A 22,868-nucleotide genomic window follows, 5' to 3' on the forward strand; every position below is an offset into this window, starting at 1 on the left:
TCCCGGCGCGCGAGCCACTCTGCACACAGCGCTGTGTGCGGCGCGCAGGCAGCGGGGACAGCACCCTGGGCCGAACCCCGTCCTCGTTGCTGGGGCTGACCCGGGGGTGGGGCGCGGGGAGCCGCCCGGCCGGCGGGATGCGAGTTGCCCTCGTGGGGGGAGGTGCTCTGTGGAGAGTCCCCGAGGCCCCAGGACACTTCTCCAAGCGCCTGGCGCTGCCTCTCATAGCGTAACGTACTTTGCCCCTCGGGCTCCTGGCCTTGCAGGTTATTTTGCCTCTCCCCTCCGTGGGATACCTGCTCCTGGCGTCCCGGGGCTGGGCGGTGGGGTGAGGGGAAGCGCTTTCTGGGCAGCCCCCTGAGAAATGCGAGGCCACTGGACCCCCAGTTTAGAGAGCTCTGGTACGGTCTCAGTTTCTCCTGGGCCGGGGGAATGGAGGGGTGTTAGGGCCGCATCCGAGTGTGCGTTGGTGCGTGTGTAGTCGGAGCCGTTGTGCATTCCGACACACGTGCTCGCAACGCGGGGTGTTGCGGCCGCCGCACGGGGACACCTAGACGCCCGGACCTGGCGAGAGGTGTAGTGCGCTGTGGTTTCAGGAGCGCCAGGGTCTGCTGCGGCGGGAGGAGGGTTTTGTTTTGCGAGCGCTAAGCCTTGGCCTTGGTTTTGTTGTGGCAGGCGTCGTGTCGCCCACCCTCCTGCCCCCGCACTTCCTTTGTACGTAGTTAATAAGCAATATCGCCCCACACTCGCTGTCTTTTGCAATCTGGTTGCTTTTGTTTTGATGGTGTCCGGTGGGGATAGGTCGGGAAGCGAGGGGATTCAGAGTGAGAACTCCCCGCAGGGTGTGCGGCGGGAGGAGGTGGGGGTTTTATTCTCAGAAAAATGAAAGTGTGGCTTTCTGGTACATTCAAGATGGTAGGGTAATTTGAACACGATTAAAAGTTTAAATGTCGCCCAACGGGGACTGGGAATGGTGAGGGCGTGTTGGTGAGTAACGGTTGCCGAGGGTATGCAGGTGGTGCCAATTAACTTTGAAAAAATCACGACTGAGCCTTCAAGAGTGAGGGGGAAAAGTAGGAGGCAGCGGGGGTTGTCTAGCCCCATCACTGGGGCAATTCAGAAAGGCTGTTTCTATAAACAAATCCTTAAACGTCTCGAAAGAAATGAATCCGCGATGGAACAAGATCAGATCGTGGTTCGCGTATTTACTGCGGAGTGGGACGCGGACCGGGGCCGGACCCTACGCAGATCTGGGCTCTCCTGCTCTTTGTTTTCTCAACTTTGAGTAGACTCCATTGGGCGAAAGGCCTTCCGGCTCCCTTTACTAAGGCGTTTAGTTTTGGTGGTGTTTGGAGGGACAAAGGAGGGCTTTTATCTTTAAAAGATAAGTATGGGTTAGAAGACACTGGAGAAATAATCCATTTCATTATGGTATACAGTTGAACTGTATAGGTTCTCTGGTTTTTTTTTAACGTTCTGAAATCCAAAATAGCAGGGGTGGCCTTCTCCGAGGCAGGAGTCGGGCATTTTAAAATAGGCTGTCTTTGTTTTGGAGCGTTCTTGAAGGATATTCTTTGTAAAAGACGGCGATTTTTGAGAACACAGGAGGGGAGGGGGTGTTTTAACGTATGTTTTTGCTCCATGATGCCAGAGCTTCCCCCAGAGATCCCTTTACAGTGGTTAGTTTCTTGAAACCTGATGGGTGGGCAGAAGGCACCCCAAATCTCGATGATAGTTTGCTGAAGCCTTGACTCAGTACCTGCTTCTCCCTCCATCTCTCAGATGTGGAGGATTAAAAGCTATGCCTGTGAACGTGCTTTCAGATTTTAGCTGGGAAGGTGCTAGACCACTTAATTCTGATAGAAACAAGCTGCCTAACCCTATCAGGAGGGCATTCTTTCAGCTGTTGTGGGGTATAGAAATAAAGACCGGGTGGTGGTGATTCAGTTGCAGGTATTTTGCTGGCGTATTGATAAGAAACTAGAGATGGCAGTAGAAAGTGTGTGTTGTTAAGCTTAGAAAACTTAGTTTCTGCAGCAGAGGCAGTCATACGGACGAATGTGTTTGTTTTGTGTCACCGTCATGCGAACAGAGCATCTAAATAAAGGAGGTTTGGACGTTCTGGGTGCTAGCCAGATAATCTGATGACTATTTTCTTTTTAAAAAGTCAGCATCCACTTTACATTTATTGTTGGCCACCTCCTTAAAAGGATTCAGTCATCTTTCTACCCCAGGCATCCTATTGTAGGTATGTAGAGAAATGTAGGTATGTGACATGTTGGTGTTTAAAGAAGTTCGTATTTTAGTACCAGAAGGAGAACCCAGAAAAAGAACTTTTGAAAGAACCTAAAAAGCAAATTACAGTTTAGATTCTCTAGAGAGACGTGACAAGTAAATGGTATTTTGTGGAAGGGTGGGTGGGGTTTGGGTCAGGATTTGAAATTTAAAGGTCATATGTTTGATTTGTCGAAAAGATTAGAAAACTCCAACTCTAAGAAATATGCCAAGGTTGAATAGATGAACCTTAAAAATATCACAAAAAGCGAAATAAGTCAGTCCCGAAAGACCACATATGGTATGATCCCGTTTATGTGAGATGTCCAGAATAAGCAAATCCATAGAGGCAGAAGCGGGGGGGGGGGAGGCGATGGAATGGGTAGTGACTGGTAGTGGGCATAGGATTTCTTTTTGGGGTGCTGAAAATCTGCTCTAAAATTAGTTTGTGGTAATGGTTGCACAGCTCTGAAGATATTATATACTTTAAATCGGGGACTTTAATGGTATGTGAATTGTATCTCAATAAACTTTTTTTTTTTTATAAGAAATGTGCTAAGGTTGAAAATAACTTGTTATGCTACCTTAAATTACATTACAATTGTGTAGTATATTTGGCAGGCTGGTCTCTCTTTTTATTGATAAGTGTTTTAGATCGGCGAGTTGCAGCAATACAACAAACTGATAATTGAAGCTTAGCAGCAGGGATTCAATGCTGTGGTAGAAATGCGCAAGCAGGAAAAAAAGAATCTTGGTTCTGTGTAGCTTCAGTTAGGGATTGAGGAGCTGGATTTAAAAACACATGCTAGTGAAAGGCAGATTTTTGACAACAGAAACCTCAACTGAATTTGAAATGACGGTTTTTTTCAAGACAGTTTAGGAGCTGGGAGTCTGAATGGCTGTATTTCCAGTTTTATTATGTATGTTTTCCAACAAAGAAATAAATTGCTGTTTCAAGATGTTTTACACACTCGTTTTTGATAGGCCATATTGACCAAGTGGTAGTAAGGACTGAGGATGAACGGTTCATTTTAATGCCTGTTGCTGTTTCTTTTTGTTGTTGTTTGTTACATAGTTCCAGGGTCTGAGCAGGAGAAAGTCTTTTTAGGATACATTGTTCCAACTATACCGCGATTTTTATATAATTAAAATTCCTTACAGAACAAAAGATTTTAAAATACTGCAATATGTTTTTGTTTTGAAAGTGTGTGCATTTATCCAAATTTACCCTGGCCTTTCAATAGGAAAAGACCTAGAGAATAATTGTTTACATTTGCTTTTGATCTTTGTCTAAGGCTGAGTTTACTAATAAAAATGTTTCCTGCCCTTCCTATTGTTGCAAGATCAGGGCAGTAATGAAAATCAACTGTATCATTTTCACTTGTTGCCTTAGACTTTTTGCCAAGAGGAGCCCTCAAGGGATGTTGGTTTCCTTTTAAACCTGGTTTCATTTGTTTTGTAAGAATGTGCTGTTAAGAAGCTACTGAATTCAGCCAGCACTTATTATGCACCTACTGTATGAAAGCTGACCTTGAGCTAGTCAGTGCATGAGCCTGCAAAGTCTTGTGTGAAGTCAAGTTTCTTGAAAATTCAGGTTTTTTGACCCCCCAGACTCAGTATAGGATGAAGTTTTCAAGTAAACAGTGGGCAGCATTTTAAAGGTTCTTCAAAAAATATTTCTGTAGATTTAAGACTTAAAGTAAACTAGTGTTGTTCATCCAGAAGCCTTTGCAGTACCTTTTTTTTTTTTTTTTTTTGCCTCATTGCTGCTTTCCCTTACGTTGGAGTGTGATGGTAGACCATGATGTATAGGTGATGCTAGCTCTTGACTGGCAGCACTGTATTCTTTATAACACTGGATTTGGCAACTGATATTTTAAAAGTACAATGTTGTAGTTCCCTTTTTCCAAAAATGAGGAGTCTTTCAGGTGTGCACATGAACGTTGCATGGCATGTTTCGAGTTGTAAGAAAGATGGGGACTTACTTCAGAAGTTTTCTGGATTACATATTGCTTTAGTTAGCTTTTTAGAAATCAGGAAGCTAATCATAATTTCAGGGCATTTTATAATTTATAAATAACTTGGTGTTTTTAAAAGCACGAGGGAGTAAGAATGAGGAGACAAATCTTGAAAGTTTTTGTTTTTTTTAAAATTGTAAACCATACAATATGTGTTTCTTTCTAGGTTGTGATTTTCTCCAATTTGTTTCCAAAACTGATTTTAAAAAATCAAACCTGGTTCATGGAAGAGATATTTGCGCCTGTGGGCGAACTTGCTTTGAACTGCTTTTCTTAGCCAACTTATGAAAGGTGCTATCTGAGTCCAGGATATGAGCTTTTCTCAACTGTACTAAATATATAATAGTTGCATACATGCTAGGGATATAGTTTCTTGATTTCATTGTCTGAGATGTTCAGAAGGAAAATTCTGAACACTTTAAAGACAGCAGTGTGCCTCATGAGTGATGCACTCGGAGTCTTCCTAGAAAATGGTGTTTGGCATCCGCTTAGCAAGAGGAAGTTTTCCAGCTATTTGTAAAGATGTGATGTGGCTTTAACGGGGTGGGGCGGGGTGGGGGGGGTGGGGGATGTTGGGGGCAGGTGGGAGAGGGCAACAGTCCCAGTGTTTGTGGACATTGCGACCTGTTGACATTTGGGAAGTGTAACTGACTTACACTGTTTTAAAAGATTAAAACTCTGAAATATGTACACATCACCTCATGCCTTCACCTCCACCCCCAGGGATCTGGAAAATACTGATTTGTTCTGAGGAGGGAACATAGATTTGGTGTATAAAATGGTTAATAAACAAAGGATCTTTAAAACAAGTTAGATTGTTATCTTGAGACACATAGTTCCTTGGCATGATGTTTCCTTTTGTTAAATTGCTTTGGTTTTATTTAAGTATTGACAATACCTTTGATTTTGAGACTTCTGGACTTTCGAAAACGAAGTTTTTAAATGGTCATTTTTACTCGTTTGAAAGTCCCAGATAGCATTTTTAAAGATTTCTCTCCCTTTTTTCTCTGATTCAGCTTTACTTATGTTTTATTAAATTAATTTGAAATCTTAAGGAAAAATTGACATTTCCTTACTTGAACTGAGAAATAGTTGTTTTCCCTCCCTCTTTTCTTCCTCAGTAAATACATGTTGAGTACTTACTGGATCTTTAGATTTAGAAATTATTTGATACTATAAAATACCTTACCATGAGTTTTTAAAGATACCAGTCAAACCGAAGATGTTACTACTGCCATGTTTTTTAAAAGAAGAAACTAGTGAGCAAGTTTAATTTTTTTCTTTCTCCTTCCTGGACTACAAGATTTTCTTTTCTTTTTTTGAGACAGGATCTTACTCTGTTCACCCAGGCTGGAATGCAGTGGTATGATCACTGTTGGCTCCAGCCTTGACCTCCCAGGCACAAGTGATCCTCCCAAGTAGCTGGGACTACAGGCATGCGCCACCACGCCTGGCTAAGTTTTTGTATTTTCAGTACAGACGAGGTTTTGCTCTGTTGCTCAGGCTGGACTCAGGTGACCCATCCACCTCAGACTCCCAGAGGGCTGTAATCACCCATGTGAGCCACTACGCCCAGCCTATGAGAATTTTTAAACTTGGAGGTTGCTCTTTTGATTTCACTGGAACACAACAGAAAGTAGTTTCTTTTATGGTGAGAGATGAACACCTACAATTGAAGTAGATTTTATAGTGTGATTTTGCTATCGTGTATGACTGGGGAAAGTAAGTAGGAATGCAGGGATTGCCTTTTTCTCCTGTTTACATTTAACTTGGTTAATGCTGCTGAAGGCTTAGTTTGTAAGTTGTCGGGCCACGCATCCATGGAGCTCGGTGACTTTGTGCTGCCCTGATGGCTGATGGTCTTGAAGCCCTCACATTCTTTGGAGTAGTGGGGTGGCTGGCTAGCCACATGGGGAAGATGTGCACCCCTGTGGATGGGGCCATCACACACTGCAGGGATAGCTGGACCTACCTTACTGCTCACTTGGCTGGGTGCAGCAGCTCACACCCATAACCCCAGCACTTTGGGAGGCTGAGGTGGACAGATCACTTGAGGTCAGGAGTTCAAGACCAGCCTGATCAACGTGGTAAAACCCTGTCTCTACTAAAAATACAAAAATTAGCTGGGCATGGTGGCCTGTGACTGTAATCCCAGCCACTTGGGAAGCTGAGGCAGGAGAATTGCTGAAACCCAGGAGGTGGAGGTTGCGGTGAGCTGAGATTGCACGCCACTGCACTCCAGCCTCGGTGACAGAGCGAGACTCCATTACACACACACTGAAATATATATATAAAGAAATAAATTGCTCACCTGGTAATAGTTTGGAAAACATCTTGTTGTTTTTTTTTAAAGCATATTTTAAAGACTTTAGAAAGTATTTACTAATCCAGAAAGTTCTTGGTGGGAGGAGTTTGAAACTTTGTTTTGTCTCACTCTTCACTGTGAGCCCTCTTAATACCACAGATCTCTACTTAAGTAAGAGTTACATAATAAAGACCATTTGTTCAAGATTGTGTATCTCCATCCATTCATCTGTTGTCTAAATTCTGAGAGTTCGAAGTACAGTGTTGTTGTTTTGTATACTTTGGTCCAGCCGTTTTCTTTAGAACATGGCACTAGCTTTCTTTAAACTGGCTTTGGATTTGTCAGTTTAAAAATCAATACCACTTTAAAAATTACTCGACATGGGAGAACAAATATGTCTTGATCATTTTAGAGCATAAATATTTTATAGAGCAGAACTTTAAAAATAAAAATTTCCTGATATATTTTGAATGTTTACTTTCAGCTTGTCCTCTGCTGTAAAAATACAAAAAATTAGCTGGGCACGGTGGCGCGTGCCTGTAATCCGAGCTACTCAGGAGGCTGAGGCAGGAGAATTGTCTGAACCCAGGAGGCGAAGGTTGCGGTGAGCTGAGATTGCGCCATAGCAGTCCAGCCTGGGTAACAAGAGTGAAACTCTGTCCCAAAAAAAAAAAAAAAAAAAAAAATAGTCGTGGTTAGTCTCTATAAAGTTGGTTATTGGGAATATATGCTTGATTATGAAAATGAGACATCACCAATTTCAGTCAGCCAAAGTTTAGTCAATAGAACGTTAAAGAGCAGAAGTCTAATGGTAATTAGGGAGGGATGAATTTATGTATAACAGTTTTTCAGTTTTTCCCCAATTCAACGTATCTTAGTGGCCTTTGATAACTTCCTGGAAAAAGTAGGAAGCATGGAGAGAAACTCCAGGTAGGAGCCCATGATCCAGTGGGCCACATCAGCTTACGGTGTTTTCTAAGTCATTAGATGCTAATTCTGTCTAGATTGTAAAATCCCCCTCAGTTGTGTCCACATTTGTCCGTGTCGTCTTGTATTCTCTCTGCCTAATTTCCCTGAGTCTCATTGTAGTGGGATAATACACAGGCTTACAGACTTTAAAGAGAAGCACAGATTGCAACGAAAACAAATGAACACAGAGACCAGCAGCAGCAGAGGGAGATCTGCTGTTAGGCTTCCCTGAGTTCTGTCTCTGATTTCTGTGGATGATGAGTTCACTGCATATGTTAGGTCACAACATGATATGTAGTCATAGGAACTGTTGTTATGGTAGCTTTCTTGGTCAGGTGATACAGTTGGGATTTTCTTTCTCACATGCACCTCTGTAAAGTTTTCAGCAACAGAGATTGGCTCAGGATGGAATTTGTGGTTCAATTTCTGTTCTGCAGCTTGTCCTTATCTGGGGAGACTGGTTAATTGAATGTTTCCTTTCTGTCTCACCGAGTCACTTGAAATTGCTCAGATTCACCCCATTCCTGGCTCCAGCCTGGCCCAGTCCAGACCTGCACGGATTCTGACTACATGCTGAGTTGGCCTCTGAACCAGTTCCTGTACCATCCACTTGGTTTGATGGACTTGCCAGCTCCAACTTCTCAGAATGTGCCTCTTGTGGTCCTAGAATCAAGTCCAAAGTCCTTAGAATCAAGTAATGAAACGGGTCTTTAGTAATCCTTTTCTGTGGGGATCCAATGTTAGTTCCTTGTACTCCCCAGCTTCTGGGCTTTAGCTTGATGGAAAGAAAGCTGTGTTATTCCTGTCTCCAAGTTTTTGCTTCTGCTATTTCCATTCCATAGCTGGGAATGTTTTCCCTCTTCACTACTCTGGTACTTCTCCTTACACCCTCAATAGTGAATAGCAGAAAGTGCCACTTAAGAGCAAAGAAAGGTCAGCATAGCTTTAGTTTCTTTAACTTTTGTGAGACTCAATAGAAATGTGGAGACTTAAAAATATTTGGGGGAGACAATTTTCCTTTTCTCACCAAAATGGAAACATTTTTTAATATGTTTAGAAAACCAAAGCCAGAAAAATTGTGAGGAAATAGGTTTTTGAAAAATTAATCTCCAAGTTTCAGGTAGATCTGTAAAATAGAGACAAGATTATGACTTTCTAAAGGCAGCACACTAAGATGATTTCCCCATATACCTTTTCTGTGGTTTTAATCGGTCTGAGATGCCATCCTTAGGTTTCTAACTCAGATTCCTTCTCCTTCCTGAAGGTTTTTGGGATTTCCCTAACTTGTGTAGTTCTACTTATCCATGACTCCTTTTGAGTTCATAACCATGGCTTTGCTGGTTGACAGTGATTTGTTTCGTCTTATTCCTTGCCTGTAATTTTATGAGGACTGTGGGGCCAAAGTGGCTGGTTTGAATCTCAGCTCTTTGGTAGCTAAGCTCTAAGGCAAATTATTTAATCCTCTTTTGCCTCAGTTTCCTCATCTGTGAAATCATAATTTCAGTAGAACCTACTTTAAATCTTCACAAAAATCAAACGAATTCATATACATGTCAAGTGCTTAGAACAGATACCTGGCACCTGATATTAAGCCCTCAGACTTCAGCTGTTCCTGCTCTTATGGATGTGACATCATTGAACAGAGATGTTCTTTGGATAGAAATATAAGGCAGACTTGATGTTTGTCATTTAAATATGGTATATAGCCTGGAACATAGGTGCTCAATAAATGTATAATAAAACTTTATTTTGCTAAGGTGCTTATTTACAAGATGGCATGTTGCTTATTAAACAGTTGCGATTTTTTTTTTCAGTAAACAGTAGCCCCTGCAGTTTGCCTTCCATTTCAGACATCTGTTTATTACACTTTCTCCCTTAATCTTGTCATTTGTCAATTTCTGCTTGCACCTGAGAGGTGTCCACTGTGCGCCTTGCCCATCTCACCAATGCATAGGCTCCATCTAGTGGCCAGAAAGGAAATTCAGCCCATTCGGTGACTCAAGTAACAGTGCCCGGACGAGGTAACAGTGCCCGGAGGAGGAAGATTGCGATCCCAGCCCACTCTCTGGGTGGGTTCCTAGGGACCGATCGCAAGAAAATGTGGATACTGCGGGCTTATGTAGAAGGCACTGGGCTAGAGTTTAGGGTTAAGGTTACTCTACTGTGTCAGTGCAAGCTGTCCTGAGAGAATTAGGGTCTCCCTAAATGATGCAACTCCATGGCAGAACTGTTACACCCGGTGTGTCATTTCCAGTTAGAGTTTTAAGATAATTTCACAGGACTTTCATAAATTAAAACCTCTAAAATATTTCTTTTGAGATTAGAGATTTAAAAAAAAATGATTCATTTGGAAAAATACAGCAAGATTTACCTTCCATCGCTCTGTTTAAATAGGTAGTAACACTTTAATTATCATGCTTATATCTGTCCCCTTGGGCTACTCTATGTGGTTAAGATGCTTGCCAGCCAGAAATACTTACAGAGAATAAGAATAAATACATCTATGATTGGTGTTAGGTTCCACACTGTATTTTGTTAGATAATTTTATGTATTTCGTTTCATTTTATTGATATTTTCAGAATCTTTCTTGCTGAGATTACACAAAATATATAGCTGGTTATTCAGTTTGACATGTCAGTTTCCCTATGATTGCCTTTTACTGTTTTTAATTTGGAAATCATTTGTTTGGCTGTCTGAGAGAGAACTTCAGCCTCCCTTCCTCCCAGACGTTCTGAACAACTTCTCAGACTATACTCATTTGTGTCTCTTTGTCTTGGCAGGTGGAAGCCCCTCTACTTGGAATAGCAAACAATACTACCAGCTTGCCCTCTGGCAAGCCCCTTTAAGAGTTAGCTGCAATTTCACCCTCTCTCTGGCCTTGATTCTGCATGCAGGTTGGTTGCGCTGACTTGAGCGCCTGTGGTCTGTTCCTATACCTGTATATGGGCATCTCCCCAATATTGTTTTCCCCTGACGTTGGGGAGGGGAATGGTACCTTGGTCATCTGAATTCCTGGGGCGTGGTCCAGTGCCTGGTGCATAGGAGGAGCCGAAGAAATGGAAGACTTCTTAAAGGGATACTCTCCATTCACTTTGAAACACTTTTTTTGTACAACACATTTATTTTCATCTAATCATTGCACCTCTGCCAGCCAAAACATTTTACCATACCAATTACTGCTGCATGGAACTTGAAAACAATAAAATTATCTTTAAACTCATTGTTAGACTTTTTGCACGTTGAGGTAAATTAAAAAACAATTAGCTCCTGGAAGGGTCATTTGTGAGTCTGGCCTTCTGTCAAGATCACCTCATCCCTGTGGATGGAGACTTTGTTCTGTAAGTTCCTTATAGAGATGATGTAATAATTAATTCAGTGGCACCGATTTGTGTCTGTAGTATGCTTTTAAACCTTTGTGGAGCTGGGCACCTGAGGAGGAGGCATCTGTAGGCTGGACTCAGCTGCCTGGTGGTCTTGGGAGTGGCCTGATGCAGAGGGCCAGGGTAACACCTCAGAAAGGTGGGTGGGTGCTTGCACACCTGCTGTGAGTGACAGGGTGGTCCTAGGTTATTTCACAGGCCCTTCCAGCCTTCAGCTCTCAAGACACTAGACAGAGAGAGAGATGGAGTTTTTAGGGAGCTGTGGTTGGAACCAGCAGAATCACCACATATGGAAGTTGGCTTCTATTTCTTGCATTGTTTTCTTGGTGAGGGCTATAACTTTTGCCTTACCTCTTGTCAGGGACAGTAGCAAGGTCTTAAAGGTCTCTTTGAGGCCAGCATCCTACCTCTGGACAGAAGACAGTCTAGGTTGGTGTAAAGAGGACTCCTGAACTTAATGTAACACCTTAGAAATTATTGTTAAAGTCTCCTCTCCTGAGGAGGGCAGGATATTTCTTGAAGAAAATGTAAACATCACCATTTGAAGCTGGAATGTTAATTTCAAGAGCAGCTTGTAAAAAAGCATCTTGTCAAATTCCCATGTGAATGCTGAACCAGGCAGATGTGAACTTAGACAGCCTGGCCTGCCTTTGTTCTGCTTTTCTCCGTGCGGTTTGCACATGTGCAGGGTATCCTTTGAAGCCTTGTCCCCTTGAACAGTTCACCGTGTCCCTCTCTCCCATGCATGGAGGCATGTTGGAAAGGGAGCTCCAGGCCTCGGTGTGTCTGCCTGTGATTGGAATAACCCTGTTCTAGCAGGGATGCTGTGAGAATTAGCAATAGATAATTGCATCCAAGCTGCCCAGCAGAACAGGCAAATAGCACCCAATAAATGGATGCTTTTCTCATTTTTCCTCCTCCCTATGGTGGGTGGCCCTAGTGGGCACTCTTTGGGGCCTCCAGTCCTCTCTCCCCACAACACTGGGGCATTGCTGCCAGTTGAAAAGGGTCTTTTCTTTTTTTTGAGACCATCTCGCTCTGGCGCCAGGCTGGAGTGCAGTGGCACGATCTTGGCTCACTGCAACCTCTGCCTCCCGGGTTCAAGCTCTTCCTTGCCTTAGCCTCCTGAGTAGCTGGGAATACAGGCGTGCACCACCACACCCGGCTAATTTTTGTATTTTTAGTAGAGACATGGTTTCATCCTGTTGGCCAGGATGATCTCGATCTCTTGACCTCATGATCCACTCACCTCAGCCTCCCAAAGTGCTGGGGTTACAGGCGTGAGCCACTGCACCCAGACTTTGTCTTTATTTTTTTGAGACAGAGTCTTGCTATGTTGACCAGGCTGGAGTACAGTCATGCAATATCAGCTCACTGCAACCTCTGCCTCCCAGGTTCAAACAATTCTTGTGAATATAATATATAAATAATACCTTCTTCTTAAGAAGCTGGGATCACAGGTGTGTGTCACCACACCTGGCTAATTTTATTTTTTAGTAGAGATGTGATTTTGGCATGTTGGCCAGGCTGGTCTGAAACTCCTGACCTCAAGCAATCCACCTACCTCGGCCTCTCATAGTGCTGGGATTACAGGTGCGAGCCACCGTGCATGGTTGAGGAGGGTTTTCTTTTTTGCATATCTACAGTGAATATTTGAACCCAGAAGTCTGAGTCTCAGGTCAGCTGTTGAAACCACAAAGTAACCACCTTACTTCTCTGCCTGAAGAGAATTATTTTTTAGATTAACTAGGCTTACTGGTTCAAGGTCTTGTCCATATCTGCAGAGGGTGAGTTGGAGGGGGAGGTGACAAGAGTGTGGAACTCTGTTTCTGACGTCTAGATCTGAGGGCCTCCAATGGTGTCCGCTTCATGGAGACCATAAGAATATGATTATTATTTTTTTTTCTCCTCAAGGAGCTTACTGTCTTGTTGGGAAAACTCAGCTACTGGTGGAGAGTAACAGCCGCTGTGTGTTCAGTGCTAAGCTATGGGATGCTGACCAGAGAGAAGTGAGTGCGCTGCAGGTGGTCGGGTCACGGAGCTGCAGAAAGGCTTGAGAAGCTTTAAGGAGGATGTCTGATCTAAAGGCACTTTAGGGTGCCCCAAATATTTGACTCTCAATATCCAAGGGGGCAGCTCCCCGGGAGAGGAAGGCACCATGTGTAGTTTGGGTGGCAGTGGGCCCTGATGGAGTGGAGAGGTCATCAGAATCTGGTGTGTGTGGGAAGGAGCTGACTGCCACCTAGAGAATGGGGAGCTCTGAAACCTCCTCATTGCAGTGGACCTGCTGAGAAGGATGTTCTGGGGAGGCTTCTCTGGGCTCTCGATGGAGTCAGGATTGAGGGACAGAGATAGATGCTCAGGGAGGGATGTATTGTCTCTAGGCTTGAGATCAGGGAAGCTGGAATGGACTGGACGTGTTGGCCCAGCCAAGGGAGGCGACTGGTGAGACAGGGGTCCTCAGTGTGAGGGACTGGGTTGCCAGAGGAGCTGTGGGTCTGGGGTGGTTTGTCAAAGAGGGCAGACCCAGTGGATGGAGAGGCAGGACTCACAAAACAGGTTGGCTGCAGTAGCACAGAGGAGACACCCAGCACTTTGAAGGCATGGAATGGAGCGAGCTAGGGGAGCAAACCTGCAGGGAGGCAACTCACATAGCACAGTTCTCTGGAAACTGCAGTGTTCAGCTTTTTTTTTTTTTTTTTTTTTTTTTGAGACGGAGTTTCACTCTTGTTGCCCAGGCTGGAGTGCAGTGGCGAGATCTTGGCTCACTGCAACCTCCGCCTCTTGGGTTCAGGCAATTCTTCTGCCTCAGCCTTCGGAGTAGCTGGGACGACATTCTTTTCTTTTTAAATAGCTGGATGTTAGGAAAGTGGAGAAAGCCTCACCTTTATTAGGGGCATAATGGGTGTCTGGTAGCGTTGAAACCCATGGAGTGTAGTATGCCCTCCGATTGTGTTCCTCTCCTCTGAAAGGTGATACCTTTTCAGGTGAGCGCTCTTGCTGTTCATTTTTGGGGCACTGCTTTCTGACTTTTAGAGGCATCCAGGCTGGAGACTGACCCCTGCTTTTTTCCCAGTTGGGCCGGCTGAGCCTGAGGCTGGTTCTGGATGGGCCAGGCTAGTGCCATGGCCTTGGGCTTCCTGAGGCTGGGAGAGGGAGGAGGCCCCTGATATCCTGCAGAGCTGGCCATCCTGGCAGGGTTCTTTCTAGTCCTTAACTGTGCAAGTGGAGAGGAATGATTTGTTTAAAAAGAGGTGCCAACTTTGCATCCAAGTCTGGGCTTTGCTACTGGTGCTTCTGAACTTGTATTGATTTATGTTTGTAAATTGACTGGACACATTGTGGTTCTTGATGAGAAGCAATTGCCCGTCCTTAGCCCACGATGAGTGGCACTCACTGGGTGCTGCCTGTTCTGCCACTGTAACTGTTTGTTTTCACTGGACAGATAACATTTAAAAACACAGTAATGCAAGAGACTTCCTGGGAGGGGGATATCATTTGGCCTGTGGGCTTTTGTAATACTTTACTGCTATTAGGAGAATTCTGAATTTTCAGTCATGTTCACCTGTTGGAGCACGCAAGCAAAGTTCAAGGATTTTAGAAGGTCTTCTGTTTTTCCCAACTGGAAAGCAGGCCTTCTGTGTTTTCCCCCAGTCTTGTCTGATGGCTCCATTCCCTTCTGAGATTATTAGAGTTAGAGCCCAGAGAATTAGAATCTATTGATGGGTTGTACTGGAGGCAAATTATTTACCTTCTCTGCCCTCCTTTTCTCATCTGTAAAATGGAAGATAACCAGTGTTTGTGAGTGAATATGTACACATTTCTTAGAACCTAGCACTTATCATGAACACTAGGAGTTCGCTGATACTGTTGTTGACAAAGAGGAAATACACGTTAGAAGTTACTTTCTTTAAAAGTCGGGGGGGACCCTTTGGATGTGCATTGATTCAGATGTTTTGCTCCTAGCTACATTTGCCAATTTTTGACGGCAGAGTTAGGAACCAGCTTCATTTTATGTAGAGAGAATTTCATAAGTACTCCGTTGGGGATAGCAACACAGCTCCCTCCTGACTGTGCATCTGCCTGGATTCCAAGGCCCTTTTGAGAAGGCCTCGATCCATTCAGTCTCTTCCTTCTCCAAGGAGAGGTAGGTAATTGGGGGTCACCTGGCCTTCTGGGGAAGAGTCTGGTCATGAGCATGAGGGATGTGAGTGGGACTGTGTTTCCAGCCAAAATGTAGGGCACAGGATCTGAAAAACAGGAATCTAAGTGTCCGCAAAACAAATTAGGGTATTTTAAATTGAGGGTGGGGAAACCTAAGAACCTGTGCCCTTTGTAGGTTGGTGGCTGATTGCAGGGATAAGCATCCCCAGCAGGGCAGGCCCTCCGGCTACCAGAGCAGGAGAAGACATTGGTCCGATGGGAAGCCAGCTGCAGTATGTTGCTTGATGCAGCATGGCAAGAAGGAGCTGCTCTCTTGCTCTGCTCCCTGGATTGCACAGGGCCTTCCTAAGACAAGAATTCAAGGTTAGTCCTGCTTAGACAACTTGGTAGATAGGCTTGAGTGGTCTTGCTAAGGGAATACTGCCTTTGGTGGTATTTTTTTTAAAAAAAAGTGTTTTGAGCCCAGACTAACCAATTTAACAATGGTATTAAGTAAAGATACTGTTTGTTGTGATGAGAGGTCTCTTAAGAGGAGGAGTTAATTCTTTTGAATGTAAAACTGAAGTCCTTGAGGCGAATAAGCACATGAACAGATGGCGAAAGTCACTAGTCATTGGTGAAATGGAAGTCAAATCCACAATTGGTACTTCATAGTCATTGGTATGGCTATTACCAAAAACACCAGATGATAACTAGTATAGGACAGGTTGTGGGGACATTGGAACCCTTTTGCCTCACTAGTGAGACTCGAAAATGGCACAGCCATTGTGGAAGATGGTATGGTGCTTCCTCAATAAATTCATCATAGAATTGCCATATGATCCAGCAATTCCACTTTGGGGTGTATGCCCAGAAGAAGTGAAAGCGGGGACTTGGACAGATATTTGTACACCCACTTTCATGGCAGCAAATAATTCAAAAAAGCAAAAAAGTGAAAGCAACTCAAGGGCCCATCCATAGATGGGTGGATAAACAAAATATGGTTTAACATACAATGGAATATGATTCAGCCTTAAAAAGGAAGGAAATTCTATCATCCGCTACAGCGTCTATGAACCTTGAAGACATGCGAAGTGAAAGAAGCCAGTTACAAAAGGACAAATACTGCATGATTCCTTTTACATGAGGTATGTAGAGTAGTCACAGTCGTAAGAGAAAGAAAGTAGAATGGCGATGGGGGTGAATAGAAAGTGGGGGAGGGAGCAATGAGGAATTGATGTTAACGGGTACAGAGTTTCAGTTTGGGAACATGTAAAAGTTCCAGAGATGGATGGTGGTGATGGCTGAGCAACGTTGTGAATTGTCCAAGAATGGTACACTTAACAAGGATTAAAATGTTAAATTCCTTCTTGTGCATATTTTACCATAATTTTAAAAAGCTTATTTCTGGATTGTTTCAACTATGCGAGTATGCATGTAGAATAGTGAGGGACACAAATTCTAGAAGTCCAGTCCTTGCCCAGGGCTGTCCTAGGTACCATGGGATCACTGCAGGAGAAGTGTGAGGTCAGGAGAGGTTTGAGCTGAGTCACCTGGAATAGGTCGGTTTTCCGTAACGAGAGACAATGTTGCAGATAATGTTTTTCTTTCAAGGAAAGCAAGGCAGGAGTCAAACTCTCATGCCCCTGTAGTCACAAATGAAATTTATTGCTAATCAGGCATGTGACGTGTAATCGCTTTTTCATTTTCTTATTTTTTCCGGAAGACAGATTTGTTTAGATGTTTGGTTCCCTCACTGATTATGATTATACTGGAAGTTTTTCATTTGTTTTGACAGCTCAATTTTTTATTGCAAATGGACTCTCATTACAGAGCGGGGAACCCTTGAAATAAAGGGATTGACCTCTGCAGGCAAGTGTCTGAGCTTCCTAAGAGTAGAAAAGGGCTAGAAGCTTTGCCTTACAGGTGAGGAAGCTTGGAGGGATGGATGCGCTGCTTGAGATTGAGGCTGCGTGCCACATGTAGAAGACCAGGCCCAGCCGTCTGCCTTTCCAGCACATACTCTGGGGCAGGTTTCCTTTGCTTAGATGTCATCGTCTGTTTTAACTAGGCGCCAGGGCTCAGGCCTGGACCTGCTGCTGGATTCCAAACAAGACTTTGAGGTGGCCGAGCCTGTCTGGCTTCGAGAGGCGCTTTCTCTGTCCCGCCCAGAAAGTAGTTCGCCTTGGTCTGGGACTTGTGGGAAGGAGCCTTCTGCTGGCAGCTGTGCCTGGAAGGTTTTCTCTGTACCTCCAGAGCAAACGCGAATGATCACTCTCATCCTTCCCTTTTGCCTTTTTTTGTGTATATGCTTGCTTTGCCTGATCGTCAGGCAGGAGGTGGTGTCACATGACGAGAGGTGTGGCTCTTTCCTGGGTTGGGGCTCTTATAGGGCTGTATGGATGTCTTAGCTCGGACTGCTGTGACAAATTACTGTAGACTGAGGGCCAAAACGACAGACGTATGTTTCCCACAGTTCTGGAGGCTGGAAGTCTGAGATCAAGGTGCTGACCAGATTTGGTTTCTGGTGAGGGTCCATTTCTTGGCTTGCAGAGGGCAAATGTCTCATCATGTGTCCTCACAGGATGGAGAGAGCAAGGGGCTCTGGTCTCTTCCTCTTTATGTAAGGGCACTGATGTCAACATGGGGGGCTCTACCCTCAGGACCTCATCGCAACCTAATTACCTCCCTAAGGCCCTACCTTCAGATACCACTGAAGGTATTTGGGGTTTGAGGCTTCAGTATATAAATTTGGGGGACACAGTTATATAGTCATAACAGTGGAGCAGCGTGCCATAGTGAAGGGATCTCAAGACCAGGATTCTCTGTGGAAGTTCTTGACTAGGTCTGAGAGTTGGTTACAGATTAATTATTAAAACTTACTTGGAATCCAGTACTTAAAAGTACATGTCTTCAGGATGGCACTGAGCACATTTGCCTCTTTAGCCAAATGCCTGAAACGTGCAGTGCATCTCTGTGCACCCCATTGCTTTCCTTGAAGTGAATGCAGTTTGAGAGGAACTCAGTTATTGAGAAATTTTATATGACCCCATTTCTCCCATTTTAGGACAAATAAGTTGCTTATTTTAAACTCTGCAGGAGCGACATAGAGGGAAGTTATACTCCAGGAGATCTTAAATTTCACTCTTTGAAAACTCTGTTCTATGGAAGTACAATCCTCCTCTCTCCCCTCCTCAGTGAGCATGTACTCATCAGATGTGTGCAATTCAGTTAAAAGCAGCTCCTCTTGACCCTCCTCAGGGTCTGTTTTGTAAAGCTGACACCAGCATCAGTGAGTTAGAAGGAGTTGCCAAGGAAGACAGACTTACTGCTGCAGCCCCCTTCAGAGCCCTTAGTGGTAGTTTTTCGTCTTCCAGCAAATCCAGAAGGCTGGGAAGGTGATTGTTAATTGTTTATAAGCATTAACTGTTTACCAGTCATACTTGCTATTTTAAATCTGACCCTGCTATTATGTTGTTTTGTTTCTGTTCACAGCTGAGCTTTAAGCTGGGTAGAATTTCGTGATGAGTCACTCCCATGACTGTAAAATTGGTATCGATCAAGCCTTCCTGTTAATCCTGTGAGCAGTTTAGAGACAGATGAGGCAGGCTTAAGGTTTCCACCGGCTTGGATCCCTGTGTGTACGAGCTGGGCTTCCTGAGGGCCTGGTTAGCCCCTTCTATCTGCTGCTCTGAAACCTGCGCAGGGGTGTTTAGCATGCACCTTGGTACCTCTGCTGCCTCAAGACAGTGTGCTTAAGTGAAGGGGACACAAACCCGTGTGAGACTTTCCCTTTCCTTCTGTTCTGTGAACTCCACCCCAATTACCTGTTTGAATTTTGCATGCCAGTTATCTTCAGGGAACTAGTGACCCTTTTCTTGCCACCCTGGGCTTTGAATTGAAGGCCATGTACCACCTTTTCTTTGGCTTTGTTAGAAGGTTGCCCTGAGGGGCATAATGTACTGGCTGCTATGAATTCTTAGTGCTCTATGGACAGAGAAAGGAGAGGGTTAGATATCTGGACAGAGCGTGACAGGGCAGGATGCTGAGTGGGAACATTGGAATCTTTTGCTTCTGGGCTTCGGGCAGTGGGTGAAACACTGTCTTCCCATTAGGGCAGTGGGTGAAACACTGACTTCCCTCAGTCTTCTGGGCAGCCTTCTCAGGTGGGTGTGGAAACTGAGGTGTGTCTGCCCCGGGCTGTGCAGTCAGCTCTGTGTTCCAGCTTCCTGTGCTGAGCCTGGCCCTGGAGACCATCTGCCTGGCAAGGAGGCTGGCAGGGGCATTCTGGTTCTTGGTAGATTCCAGGCCTGCCCCCAGTGCACTGATAAGAGCATGAGCTGAGAATGCCATTTGGATTTGGCCACAGTGGGCAGCAGAGTGGGGGTGATTGGTGTTGCTTTTACTGCAGAGCAGAGGAGGCAGATGAGGCAGTTCGGGGCCCAGGGATGCTGAGCTGAGCTGCATTTAGCTTTGTAGGATTTGGAGACAGAGAGAAATTGGAGTATTTGGATGTTCGGGGACCTGCAGGAGGTATTAAGGTGTGTAAAATGCAGCCACTGTTTTAAACACAGCTTACATTGTCCTTGAGAAGATAAGGCGTGCACAGCTGTGGAATGGGACCAGATGCCTTTATGAGTGAGGATAGAGTGAGCACCCTGGAAAAGAGCCCTGGAATTGGAGGAAGAGATCATTTTGCTAGAAGGATCTTGGAGGTCTCCTGGAGGAGGTGCTTAGATGATCAGAAGGATTATATCTGCTGCTGGTTGAGGGGGTGATCTTGGCGGCAGAACTTTAAAAATGTATGTTGGGGCTAGAGGCAATTCTGGAGAGGAAGATTTGTTTAGGTAGTAGTGGGGGATGAGGCTGGCGGCAAACGGGGGATGGTTTTCCTGTCTGTAGAGGCCGGGCTAAGAGGTACGGTTAGTTCATAAGAGCAAAAAAAAGTTGGTTACATATTAGTTCTCTTATTTGTGCTAAGTTAAAGAAACACACGGGAGGCTACTGGTGTTTATGAAATAACCCTGAGCCTTTTTGAGTCTGGTGGAAGAGATAGAAGGTCCCAGGGGTTCCGGGTGGCATCTCCCTTGAAGGTCATCCCTATGCTTTTGCACATTGCAATTATATTTGACTACATTTGATTATGGCAGATTCACTTAGAAGGACACTGGAAAAAAGGCCTCCCAAATTACAACCAACTGACACAATAAATGACTTTATTTTCTTCTATTTTTTCTTTAGTTTCCTCCCCCAATCAGCATAACTCTTTTTTTTTTTTTTCCTGGGATGAAGTCTTGCTCTGTCACCCAGGCTGGAGTGCAGTGGCGCGATCTTGGCTCACCGCAGCCTCTGCCTCCTGGGTTCAAAGGATTCTCCTGTCTCAGCCTCCTGAGTAGCTGGGACTACAGCTGTGTGCCACCACCCCTGGCTAATTTTTCATATTTTTAGTAGAGACAGGGTTTTACTGTGTTGGCCAGGATGGTCTTGATCTCCTGACCTCGTGATCTACCCACCTTGGCCTCTCCCAAAGTGCTGGGATTACGGGCTTGAGCCACCTCGCTTGGCCAACGTGCATTTTTAAACCTGTTATCTCACATGACCTGCTGATAGAATTGGTATGTTTAATTTCTATAGAAAATAATTGGAAATATTTCGCAAGTTCCAGTAGCTTCCTGTTGTAGGGACCCTTGGGGACTTTGGAATGAGAGGTTTTCGATTGAGTTGTTCCATTTGGAAGGATAAAGGTGCCATCTTTTCCCTCGATCTGCATAGTAGACTCCTGTGTGCAGGCATTTGTTTGGTGTGTCACGTTGGTGCAAATACAGCCTTTGCAGAGACTAGATCTCCATTTACTCAAAAGAGAGCAGTGTCCCCTCCAATCTGCATGTCTGAAAGCATTCCTGTAGGTTCGTTGCATGGGTCTTGGCATTTTACTTAGACTTAGCAAAAATCAGGTGTAGTCTTTCCTGAAAACAAAAGTGACCATTGTTTTTGATCAACTGTAGGGCATTTGGAGATGTGAAATATTTAGGGTCTCGAGTCCATTTCAGATTCAACATTGGAAAACAATGAGAAAGCTGAAGCCTGGGGCAGGCTCTGTCTACAGAAACCATGGGCTCTCACCTCCCCTCTCCATAGCAGCATTGTAAACAAAACCCCATTTGTAAGGAGCACATCCCAGCTGAGCTTGTAGTTATGGGGGCAAGGTTTGTGTGGTGGTGGGACACGGAGATGGAGGTGGGGGGCTTCCTTACTGGTTCATTTATCCTGGCCCTTCTCTTTTCTCTCAAGTCTCAGCTCTTTTAAGATTCAGAAAATAATGCAAAATGCCTAAGATTTCTGAAATTTCTGGCCTTGGAGACTTGACTACATAAACGAGCCAGGATTTTCAGGCTGGCGATTTCAGGATCAGCTGCTTCCCACTTCCTGATTCATAGCTTCCAAGATTTGTAATGCCTGTAGACTTTTTTCTCTCGCTTAAAAATGGCCATTGGAAAAAAAATAGCTAATTCCCTATCCCAGAAGTTCTACTTCCCGTTGTTGCACTATTGAGATCTAAAAAATAGCTTTGCAAGTTTAGGCTCTTGTTTGGGTTATTTCAATGGAATTATTGAGATCTTTTTGTCTGGACAGGCGGTTTGAAGGCGGTAAGTGGAAAGAACTGCAGTTGAATCAGCACAGAAATGCAGAGGCCAAATTTTAAGTTCTTTCTTAGCTTTATGGTGTGTATATTACTGTAATCAAAGCAATAGTGAGTTGCTTACCAGGGTGCACAGACATTTCCCACAATGCCAGTTGTTTCCCTCATAATGCTTAATGTTTATTTTTCAAGGATATATTTGGGCACAAGTTTCATTTTTGCCTGTAAACGAAATGGGAATGTTTATGATTCTTGCAACAAGAATCTCTTGGATCCAAAGTAACCAAGAGAATGGTGGACTGGCAGACCTCATGTTTTCCTGCAATTCTTTTCATAGATGAAAGTGTAGGTCAGGCTGGGCGCCATGGCTCACGCCTGTTATTCCAATACTTTGGGAGGCTGAGGCAGGCAAATCACCTGTGGTCAGGAGTGATTCGCCTGTCTCGAATCAGCCTAGCCAACATGGTGAAACACCACCTCTACTAAAAATACAAAAATTAGCCAGTGTGGTGCTGTTTGCCTATAGTCCCAGCTACTCAGGAGGCTGAGTCAGGAGAATCACTTGAACCTGGGAGGTGGAGGTTGCATTGAGATGGCACTGCGCTCTAGTCTGAGCGATAGAGCAAGACTCCATCTCAAAAAAAAAAAAAAAAAAAAAAAATGGGCCAGCGCAGTTGCTCATGCCTGTAATCCCAGCACTTTGGGAGGCTGAGGCGGGTGGATTACCTGATGTCCGGAGTTCGAGACCAGCCTGGCCAACATGGTGAAACCATGTCTCTACTAAAAATACAAAAATTAGCCAGATGCAGTGGTGTACGCCTGTAATCTCAGCTACTTGGGAGGCTGAGGCAGGAGATTCACTTGAACCTGGGAGGCAGAAGTTGCTGTGAGCCGAGATTGCGCCATTGCATTCCAGCCTGGGCAACAAGAGTGAAACTCCATTTCCAAAAAAAAAGAAAAAAAGATGTAGGTTAGCAAAGGTGCGTAAAGTTTAGATACTTCCATGCTAAACATTGTATTTCTTCTCTTTGAAAATTCTGGTCTCATTTGTGATGAGAGTCACAAAATTTTGAGAAACACAAAAACCCTTCCAGCTTTATAGGATGATAATGTCTTGGGCACTCAAATAGTTCTGACT

At 44.4% G+C, this 22,868-nt stretch overlaps 1 protein-coding gene across 4 annotated transcripts in view; it reads left to right on the forward strand.

The window, feature by feature from the left end:
- Window positions 1-22,868, forward strand: part of IGF1R (insulin like growth factor 1 receptor) — a 495,490-nt gene that overhangs the window by 178,413 nt on the left and 294,209 nt on the right. Inside the window, exons 1-2 of one of the 4 annotated variants that reach the window (XM_035303720.3) lie at window positions 8,014-8,260; window positions 10,348-10,461. The exons of 2 other annotated variants lie outside the window; for them this stretch is intronic. In XM_035303720.3, the coding sequence (XP_035159611.1) occupies window positions 8,137-8,260; window positions 10,348-10,461 (238 nt within the window). In that variant the 5' untranslated portion in view covers window positions 8,014-8,136. Of the gene's footprint in view, window positions 1-8,013; window positions 8,261-10,347; window positions 10,462-22,868 lie in introns of those variants that run through there. One more of the 4 variants, XM_035303721.3, reaches the window with a different exon arrangement.

This window comes from Callithrix jacchus, chromosome 6 (genome assembly GCF_049354715.1).
Source record: "Callithrix jacchus isolate 240 chromosome 6, calJac240_pri, whole genome shotgun sequence".
NCBI lineage: Eukaryota > Metazoa > Chordata > Mammalia > Primates > Cebidae > Callithrix > Callithrix jacchus.